At 37.5% G+C, this 11,340-nt stretch overlaps 1 protein-coding gene across 7 annotated transcripts in view; it reads left to right on the forward strand.

The window, feature by feature from the left end:
• The window catches only part of rhbdl2 (rhomboid, veinlet-like 2 (Drosophila)), a 42,060-nt gene extending 34,155 nt beyond the window's left edge, over nt 1-7,905 (forward strand). For 5 of the 7 annotated variants that reach the window (XM_052036661.1, XM_052036658.1, XM_052036664.1 and 2 more), the window contains one exon: nt 3,786-5,945. In XM_052036661.1, the coding sequence (XP_051892621.1) occupies nt 3,786-3,965 (180 nt within the window). In that variant the 3' untranslated portion in view covers nt 3,966-5,945. Of the gene's footprint in view, nt 1-3,785 lie in introns of all 7 variants that reach the window. The other 2 variants (XM_052036663.1, XM_052036657.1) reach the window with 2 other exon arrangements.
• The last annotated feature ends 3,435 nt before the right edge of the window (nt 7,906-11,340 follow it).

The following is an 11,340-nucleotide window of genomic DNA, read 5'->3' on the forward strand; positions in this document are numbered from 1 at the left end:
TTTTATCCTGTTCTAAGATCGACCTAACCCTTCCCTCCCACATAGCCCCCTATTTTTCTATCATTCATATGTTTATCTAAGAGTCTCTTAAATGTCCCTAATGTATCTGCCCCCACAACCTCTGCAGGCAGTGCGTTCCAGTCTTATACCTTCCTCCAATCACCTTAAAATTATGTCCCCTCATGTTAGCCATTGTTGCACTGGGAAAAAGTCTCTGACTGTCCACTTGATCAATGCCTCTTATCATCCTGTACACCTCTATCAAGTCACCTCTCATCCTCCTCTCCAAAGAGAAAAGCCCTAGCTCGCTCAATCTATCCTCATAAGACATGCTGTCCAATCCAGGCAACATCCTGGTAAATCTCCTCTGCGCCCTCTCTAAAGCTTCCACATCCTTCCTATAATGAGGCTACCAGAACTGAACACAATACTCCAAGTGTGGTTTGACCAGAGTTCTATAGAGCTGCAACATCACCTCGCGACTCTTGAACTCAATCCCCCGACTAATGAAGGCCAACACTCCATATGCCTTCTTAACAACCCTATCGACCTGTGTGGCAACTTTGAGGGGTCTATGGACGTGGACCCCAAGATCCCTCTGTTCTTCCACACTGCTAAGAGTCCTGCCATTAACCTTGTATTCTGCCTTCAAATTCGATCTCCCGAAGTATATCACTTCATACTTATCCAGGTTGAACTCTATCTGCCACTTCTCAGCCCAGCTCTGCATTCTATCAATATCCTGTTGTAATCTACAGCAACCTTCTACTCTATCCACACCACCACCAACCTTTGTATCATCAGCAAACTTACTAACCCATCCTTCCACAACCTCATCCAAGTCATTTATAAAAATCACAAAGAGCAGGGGTCCCAGAACAGATCCCTGCAGAACACCACTGGTCACCGACCTCCAGGCAGAATACGCTCCATCTACCACCACCCTCTCTCTTCTATGGGCGATCCAATTCTGAATCCAATATTGTTACGTGAAAAAAAATTCTCAGCTGTATGCTACACAAAGTTTTGTGGTGTAGTCTCTCTAACTGCCGTAAGTTCCTAGCATCAGCCTGCCAGATGTGAACTTGTAATCATGATCCAGTGTTCCTGCTGACAGCTACCCAAATAACAGAGACATTATGAGCTAATTTCTCCAAGTGTACTGGTGGAAGTGACCTTCATCCCATTATTTTGAGCTGGATTGGTGTTCAGTGTGAAGAAGATCTTTGGGGTCGTTTTGACATTTGGATGATTTTTGTTTATTTTGAAATTTTTAATGGGTGATGATGCCATCTGTTTTACATTACTAGGCACTCAAAATTACCCAGAATGTCACTATGAACTCACTGTATAGAGTCTCCTAGTTTCCCAAGCTGACATTAGTTCTGCATGGTGTATAAAGGACCATATGGAGCTTACAGACACCGTAATAAGCAGCAAAACCTTTGACAATATCCGACTGTCATAATCAGTTGTGTTGGGTGGGTTCCTGCAAGATTCTCAACCCAGAATGTTAAAAACAAATATATATTAGTGATTTGATAATTAGCTTTACTTGCTTGGAAATATTTTGAAGTAGAATATTTCTGAAGTCCATTAATAGCTCTAACCACTTTGATAGCCCCACCCCCACTCTTTCAGCCTTTTCCTGCTTTTGGTGAAATAGTTTAACATTTTTCTGGCTTTCCTTCCTTGCTGCTGTGGCTTCCCCCTGCTGAGAGCTGCTTTAATTCCTGCTTTAACAAATTGAACCACAGATACATGCAGAAGGTAAGAACAAAACTATCAAGTATAAATTGTAAAAAGGGATTCAGTGCATTTATACTGTATTGTCCTTCACTGGAGCTGTAATTCTATTTAATAATAACAACCAGGAGCCATAATAATGCTTTTTGTGTTTGTCTTTGGGCAGTTGCACACAGTAGGTTATCCTGATAGATAACAGGCCTCAACTTATTAAAATACCAGTGTATGAAGCATGCAGATGAATTACTCACTACGTGCTTTTCTCAGTGTTAGATGCAAATTAGTTCCAAGGATGTGGAATAGCACAATGTTCTTGCTGGAGTTTATTGCCTCATGAAAAGGGATGCAAGGAGATGCAAAACAACTGCTTAAACTTGAAACAAACAGATGAGGATCTAAATGGAGACACAATGAGATGAGGATCTAATTCTAATTCATTAAGATACTGGAATATTTTATAACAGTGATGGAAGTAATTCAGAATTCTGAGTGGGATTTCTGTTTCTAGCACTCCCCACAGTGCATCAGAGTTGAGAAGTATGCTTGTAATTATCTCAAAGATTTTGAAAGCTTCAGCCAATATATAGTAAAAACTGATATTTACTGAGAACATAGGTTACATTAGAAAAAGTGTTGACTAAATTACATCCCGAAATTGGATAAGTGATTGCCCGTCAATTTAGAGTACTGATGCTGTGGCATCATCAGTTCTTTCACAATATCTTGTACAAGTATGGATGAGATGCCCCAACATGTCTCATCCACTGGTTGGACACAACCTGGCAATGCTCTAAATCTGAACAGCAGATTCTTTCTTCCTTTTGGTGCCAGTCAAAACTTCTGAAAGTCTGCTTCATTGCTCCTCAATATATGTTGTATAGCAACACACCAAACAGCTTACCTGAATTCATATGCTCCCTTATTTCTGATTATCCATTGGCCCTCTAAAACATGTTGAAACTGGGGCTCAGGGAGTCACCCCCCTGCTTTCTCTTGGCACTGCTTCTCCATTAATTTTTTCTCTTCACCATTTTCTGTGCTGGGTTATTATCTCAGACATTTCAAAACTCTCTGCTGCAACATCCAAGTGGATCTCTGTAGGAAGGTCAGGTTCCTTAGGCCATTTGTGTATGGAAAGGTTCTCAGCTGAGGCCAAGTTAGTCCTCATTTTATGCTCATGTGTCAACTACTGCACCAGATACCAATCAGTAGAAACAGTGACTGACTTTTGATGTGGAATCCATTGCAGGACCTCCATTACCAGCTTAGCTGCTATCAATTCGTACAAAGTAAAAACTAAATTTGTCTTTATGGTGTCATATCACCCTAATTGCTGCTTGTTTCCACCGATGCATTAGAAAATCCTATTTGTTTCCAAAGAAGCAAAGAAAAACAGGATTAAGTTTTATTAACAGCCATGTGTCATTCCTCTTGTGTCTCCAGGATTAAGTTTTGTCCCATAAATAACAGTCCAATAATATCACTCTGGAACAGCTTTGTGACAATTTCAACAGTTTTTAATACACAAAAAAATGTCACTCTGGAATAGCTATGTGAAAATCTCAACAGTTTTCAATAGACAAAAAAAATGTAAGTTGATTTTTTTATAATGACATTGTTGGCAGGGGATGAGGAGAGCTGCTTTCACTTTAAGGCTTATGTTTTACCAAGGCTGGCACCTGTGCAAAGCAGAAAAGACTACTTCATATGCACATTAACTTTTTTAGTAACCAAACAGATGGAGGGAAATATAGCACTGTGTTTCTATGGCAATCATTCTTCTTAAACCATCAACAAACTACAGTGACTGCATGTGAAAGTAAACTGAAAGTAGATCAACAAATTAGGTCACTTTACTGAATGAATTTAATGCTCTAAACTGTCAACTGGAATAAGTGCTGAACTCCAATGATTGGTTTGAAGGAATTAAACTGAGTCCAAAAGCTGTTGGCCTGTAATTATCCTTTATTCACCACAGTCAGGTTGCAAAGGAGTACTTTGATTCCTTGTTCTAATATTGGGGTTCTTACTTTCTACAGGTGTCCTTTGTGGCTCACATTGCAGGTGGCTTAGCCGGAATGACAATTGGTTACGTGGTTTTCAGCTGCTATGACCAGAAACTCTTGAAGGATCCTAGATTTTGGGCTTCGATTTTAGCCTATTTTGCCTGTGTAGTGTTTGCCATCATATTCAACATCTTCCTGTCTCCTGCTTCTTAACCAGTAAGGGGAAGGGGTAATAAATTGGTCTTATTGTTTTTTTAAAATGTACAGTAATATCGATGGTTTATTAACAACATGAACACAGAGAAGCACAGTTGGAACAATCATCTTGCACGACACCACACAACACCAAGTGACTTACTATTAATCCTTGCCACAAGATAATTTGTCTTATATTTTATTGATCACATCATGTCATGGAGAAAGAGAATGAGTGACAAACTGCTCTTTTTTCCTTGGTCAGTTGTTTGTTCCTGAATTTATAATGGTCCTATAAATTTCCTTCTTTCTGTCAGGAAGGATGACTGTCAGTGGTTTATCTACTCCTCCCCACCCCCTGCCCAGTTCCGAAATTGCAAACTCTTGTACACTAAAATAGTTACAACCTTGAATGGATGAGCCGCAAACTGAACTCTGTGCCCACTGTGGCTTGATTAGAATTATCTGCATTAATATCAACAATCCGGCTACTTTCAGATTTAGAAATTTAAGGCTCATTTTCAGGACAACTGGATCCTTAAACTTCTGTTGTAGAATTTCCCAAACCATCTTTGAATTCCAGCCACTTTCTTTGTTTTTCTGCAAGTTGTTTTTAAATTATCTCAGTACATACTTGGTCCTTTATATATCTAAATTTTGTTCACTATTATTTTACTCTAATTGGAAAACCTCTTATACTGTGGTGTCCTGATTGGCAGCCATTGCTTCTGTGACATTCTTTCTCTGAGATACATCCATGTTGCTTGGTAAGGTAAGGTGTCACATAAAAAGTATAAATAATTTAGGAAATGTCAGCAGTGCCAAGGCAGTTAATCACCTGTTTTGTTTTACCAGGTGATCTTATCTTAACCCTGGCATTAACCTGTTTAAAATAAATGAGACTATTACTGATGTTAAAATAATGCCAGTTGAAAGATCTAAACTAAGGGGCTTATTTCTTATGATTCATTTTGGACAGGCACCAGAATGAGCAAGACATAGAGGGATATGGAATTATTGCAGGCAAGTGGGATTAGTATAAATAGGCAGACGGTCGGCATAGACATGGTGAGCCAAAAGATCTGTTTCTATGCTGTACAACTCTATGTCTCTATCTTGGATTACATTGGCTGTCATTGAAAAACCAATGAACATGTGGAATGGAAGCAGGAGTCAGCCATATCACCCCTTGAGTCTGCTCTGCCATTCAATAAGACCATGCCTGATATGATCCAGGCCTTAACTCCATTTCCCTGCCTGTACCCCATAACCCTTGGTTCCCTATGGTTCAGTAGTTTGCCCTACAGTTTAGGGAAGCTTTACTCTTTTTCCTTCCAATGTATCCTTGGTTAAAAGCTGTTTTGAGCATTTGTCTTTTATATATGATTATTAAAGCTATGTGGAAATCATATTTTAAGATAATGATGTTTTTGAATCCATTATAATCTTCACGTGACAAGTGACTGACTAAGTGGAAATTTAAACGTTGCAGTATCTGCCCGAAGAACATGATGGATACAAAAACATTATGATCTCAAAAATATGATTTGTATGCGGTGGCGAGAAGTTAAATGCATGCTGCAGATTACCATTATTCTTGAAATGTAGCATTAAGTATGTGTTTATAGCATGGTGGAGGACTGTTCTGCAGCTACTATATTACTAGAAATATTGGAGATTAGAAATTGCTTGCAGTTTTTATGTGTAAATGGCAAAAAGATAATTGTGTTATTGGATATTGTCCTTTTTAACAGCCAATAACTGCATATATCGGTTTATTTACTTTATACTGTACTGAATGAATAGGTAACAGGTAATTTTACTCATTGCTTTTCTGCCATGTACCTTTTGTCAGCTGAAGACATATACCTGGAATTTGGGTACATGCTTCCCGATTTTGTCTGTTAATTTCAATGGATGGAAAATGATGGGACACCCACTCCGTAATTCAGGAGATGAGTTTGCAGTGAGGAAACCTCGTAACAGGTGTATATCATATATTAAAGTCATATAAAAGCTCATTTCAATAAGGCAAACACTTTCATGGTAATATTATGAGGTGTGTATCAATTTTAGGAAGTAGAGGTTAGAGGCATATTTGATATTATGTTGTAAATAATATTTTAGAAATAACTTAAAGGTTGTATGTCAGTTCTTCCATGATGTCCAAAGTGCTGTATGATTAGACTAAGCAATTTTGGCTTCTGTAATTCAATGTTTAGAGTCTTTAATTGTTCAAGGTGAGGAGACATCTGTTCTGAAAGTGGTGGGGCACTAAGTTTTACATTCCAATTAATCCACATGTCACATTGGACATGTCTGAGATGTGGGAAATATCAAAACCATAATGTTTAATGTTGCACTAGTAACTTGGAGGTTGATAACTCAGGTGTGCAGTTGCTTGGTTGCTTGTTTAACAAGATCTTTGGTCTGGAAAGTAGTGAAGAAGTGAACATTTGTTTTGCAGGAATGCAGGTACATATGGTTTATTTTTATCAACAGAATGTTACTAATACCTGTATTGAGATTACGTTTGTTTGGTTACCTGCCCTTTATGTATGTACCAAAATACACCTATCATATTTAAGCCTGTATTTAAATTTATGGCAGGAACTCATCTACCTACAAAGTACAACCCAAGTCTCACTCACATATGATCATTCTTGACAAGCTTCACTGTTTTGACAGCAATGTATACCATGCAGTCTCTTTACAACGGAAAGAGATTATTTGAGGTTTTATAGATTAGAGGCATTATGAACCAATGACACTCATTGAAAGTCTGTGCAGGAATGAGAGATACAAAACAAATTGAAAGTGCTCTTCTGACAGGCTGACCTACAGCAGTCCTTGATTCACCCTTGACAAGTTTCACTGTTTGGACAGCAAAAAATACCATGCAGTATTTATTTTTGCCCTAATTGTACAACCATTTGCAGTCAGTATAGTGATGATCCAACCCTCTGCCCTCAGTGATGCTGGAGCGATGGTCAAGGGTGCCTGTGTGTTGGGGGAAATAAAGAAATTACAGCATTTGAAAATTGATGTATGGGAACAGATGATTTGCTCCCCCCAGAATGAGCACACAAATACATTGCTTTTACAAAGGCTGATTTATAAATATACTGTTTTTATTAATTTTATTTTAGTGAAAGTCTTGCAGTTCTTTATTAAATTAATACTTAAAACGCTTCAAATAGTTCAACTTGCATATTTGTAAAGGGCAAGTCCATCATTTTTATATCTGTTGGGAAGTTTTTAAATGTCTATTTACAGTTTTAATAGTTTAATAATTAAATGTTTTAATGTATGTTCATAACTGAAAATATTGTCTGCTGGTCAGCCAGGTAGCACATATTTTAGCTGATACTGGCATGTTTTTTAGAACCCGTACAGTTTCCCCAAAGTTGCCTGTGCTCTCAGCTACTCCAGTGCCAAACTTGAACACCATTTAGCTCTATTTGTCAAGCATCATTTGTTTTAAATGTGAAAACAAACTGAACCACTTTTGTAGTTTCTAACTGACCAGTGCACTCCAGTCCAGTCTCGATCCACTTCTGGAAGCCTGGGCAGAAATGTGGACCTCTGATGTACAGCTATTCATTGACTTATGAAAGGGAGACGTTCCTGGCAAACACTTTATTAAGCAAAATTTGGTAAATCGAAAAGGCTGAGTGAAATGCATTATAGGCATTTCGGCACAGTATTTCTGCACTACTCCTGCACTATTCGTTATAGTGAAAAATATTTCTGGATATCTAAAAGTATCCCAAAATGTTGTTCTAGCAAAAATTTGTAAATTAAATTTTTGTAAGTTGGGAAATTGCTGTACTTTAAAATGATTTTGATGCCAATTTTGTCTATTAACAAATGAATGGAACATCTAAATAATTCATTTCCCTGTACATGTTTTGATTGTGAAAAATAAATTGAATTAAAGTGGAACTTTAATGATGCATGTGTAGTGTATTTTGTTGCACTCAAAATTCATCTTGCTTTGGGTCCGTTCAGAATTGTATGAATACTCAAGTGGAACTTACCTTACATTAAATGTATTCTTTTAAAAGTTTCATTACTTTTGCATTGTTAAAAAATTAAATTCAGAAAAATGTATAGTCAAAATTCAAATTAACAATCTTAATATTAACTAATACCAAAGGGTACTTTCCCACAAAGTCCATGTGTAGGCAAAATTAACTAGGATATAACTAAAGTGGTGAATTTTTCCAAATGTTTCCATTATTATAAATGTACGTGTGTTATTATTTTCAACAGAATACATGCTGATTTACTAGGATCTCCATAATCCTTATCACCAGCTCATCACTAGTGGTTTAGAATCATGAATGTAGCTCCAAATCTCTGATGCAGCTGAATAATTCAGAACAAGAATCTTTTTAGGTTCAGTGATACCAGTAGCAGATTTTTTTTATCATATTGATGTACCTCAGCATAGACAACACTATCAGTGCTGGAGTATTTTGATTGGTAGTCATTCCACCCATTGACTATTATAGTGAACACAAGGACCTGTAAGATATCTAATAGACATTAGATTAGAATGCCTGGAACATAGTTCACAAAGTTGCTGACTAGAGTGTTAAGAAATTACTTTGGGAAAAGTTGCCCCTTGTTTATGTAAAGAGCAACAACAACAATGGCTTTCATTTATTCGCCCAACCATCCTCGCCACATCCAATGTACTGTTCCTCTACAGGATAGTTCTCAGCTTCTCAATTAAACTACAGGATTCTGAACAGTTGATCCACACGAGCATAGTGTGGATCAACAACACTTTATCTAGTCAATGATCTGGGAAGATTATTTTCAACCAGGTGTGGAATAATATAATTGCTAGAGTGTAAAATTAGTGTAAAATATTATATTAAAATGTTTTCATCTTCTTACAGAAATTACCAAGCTACTTTGTGGAATAAGGATAAGTTCTCCTTTAAATGCAAATAACTGTAATGATTGGCCTCATTTAGTCAGTGATCATAACATCAGTGACATCTAGTTAAATATAGCAAAATTGATTTTTGCACTTAGAATTTTCCATTACTTTGAGGGCATTTAACAAGAATAACATGGGTTATTTGTGTAGGTAGTGTAAGATTTTGCTCCTTTATAGAGTCACAATTCAAAATAAAAATTGATGCATAGTGTCTGAAGATGAATGGTGTACTGCCATCATTAACAAATAGTTGAAATTATTTTCATTTTTAGTTTCTAGTTTCAAGTTCAAGTTTATTGTCATAGGCGTACATACACAGGGGCTAAATGCCATGAAAATTAGCTTTTCGCAGCAGTAGCACAGTACATGACAAACATAAGTTAACATAAACTTAAATTAACATGTTATACATACATATAACCATAACTTTATGGATGTTCTATTCCATTTCAGGAACCTTTGAGCCAAATGCTACATTTTATGCCTTTAATATGCTTTCCTTAGTGAAATTTATGTAACTGACTTTGGCTTGGATCCCCCTATCTGTACTGCACTCTGCCCTGCCACATGCAATTGCCACCAAACTATGGGATGTGAAATATTGCTGTTGTGCAGTTAGCAGCTGAGTGAAAAATTGGTTGTAATGATGTAAATGAATTGACAATTCAATATGACCCACGGTGATTCCAAAGACTGTAAATGTAAGAATGTGACATGGAAAACCATTATCTATTTTAAGTCACGGGTGCCTTGCAGCCTGTAAATCACTTCATTGAAAGTTAAGAGGGAATTATTGACACCACCAGTAAATTGCTAGCAATTGCTGGACATCAAAATCTGACCTGAAATGTCCCAAAATAAGATGCTTTCATTAATTAAGATGAAGCTTATGCAAGCAGATATATCTGCTGGCATATTTAAAAACAGACTAATATTGGGGGAAAAGCAACCATAATATAACAGATAAAGGAAATACTGCAGGTTACTGAAAAGATCAGCAGGGAGTAGTATGAGATTGGATCCAATAATCCTTGAATACTGGAAAATTTATTCGGGAAATTACAATTATATCACACAATGAATATGGAAGTAGAAGTCTAATTGCTTCACTCCTCCATCTCAAACAAAACTGCAATGGTGGATGTTCTATTGAGAGGCAGCTGCTGCATTTGTCTTTCCCCTTCTAACGCCCTTTGTCTAACATACTGTGGTGTCTGTTTCATGCCAACCTGCCTTTGGTTGTGTGCCTCAAGGATATGGAGCCTTATGAATATTAGCATGTGGTCTGAGCCATAACAATTAAGATCTGCTGGCGTTTTTCTGCAGCTCACAATTGGCACCTTGAGCATGCGTGGTTCATAGAAGGTTTGGCATATGGACTAGGGTATGAAACATGAAGTACTTGCACTGTTAAGAGTGAGCGAATGAACCCGGTGGTGTTTGCAATGTGAGGGTGAGATTGTGAACCATGTAATGTTTGTACTGGTAAGAGTGAGGGAATGAATGCTGTAGTGTTTGCACTGTGAGGGAGAGGAATGAACTCTTATGTTATCTTGGCCATTAAGAAATGAATGTGTGGCCCCAGCAATTTCCTTAGGGACACAAATATCCACTTGCTTCCATATTGAGTGCACCCCCAGAATCTTTATTTTGTGGGCAGAGGGGGGTGTGGTGTTCTCAGTTTAACCACTCTCCTAAATGGGTCAATAGTGGGACACGAATTTCAGGAGCTATAATTTTAGCTAATAGTTTCGTATGATGAACAAAATTGAATGCCTTCTGGAAATCTATATAAACAGTGTCCATAGATGAATCCCTGTCTATTAGTTAATTACTTTTTGAAAACATTCAAGCAGGAATCATTTTTTGACACAAAGTAAACCAAGGAGTATGAGGAAAAGGGTTAGGACAGACGAGCAGTCATGATCTGGTTGAACAAAGACACAAGTTTGAGGGTCTATGTGGACTACTACCCACATTACCGCAGTATTTTGCTTTCAACTCGTATTTCTTACCTTGCTATGTGTTCTAATGTTAGGCATTAATCCTTTTCACATTTAACTGACAGTTTAATCACATTGTTGTTCGTTGGTGCACAGAACTTCCTGCTGCAAGAGGAAAAACAAAGCCACTGTAACTCCCTGTGCTACTCCTACTCTGATCTACCTGCCTGAGGCCTTCCGCACTGTTGCAACAAGGCCCAACGCAAGCATGAGGCAAAATGGATTCAAGACTGAATTCTTCAGCTTTACTTCATTATCTTTTCCTTTCTATCTGTAACTGAACAGGCCATTTCTGCCTGACAACATCTTGGCTCAGTTATTTTCCTTTTCATTTAGTATAGTCTGCTCAGCTGGGCATGTGCTACAGCATTGGTATTAACAACACATTACAAAGACCATGAAGAATAACTGTTCTAACTGCTACTCTATTATATTG

This window comes from Pristis pectinata, chromosome 22, assembly GCF_009764475.1.
Source record: "Pristis pectinata isolate sPriPec2 chromosome 22, sPriPec2.1.pri, whole genome shotgun sequence".
NCBI lineage: Eukaryota > Metazoa > Chordata > Chondrichthyes > Rhinopristiformes > Pristidae > Pristis > Pristis pectinata.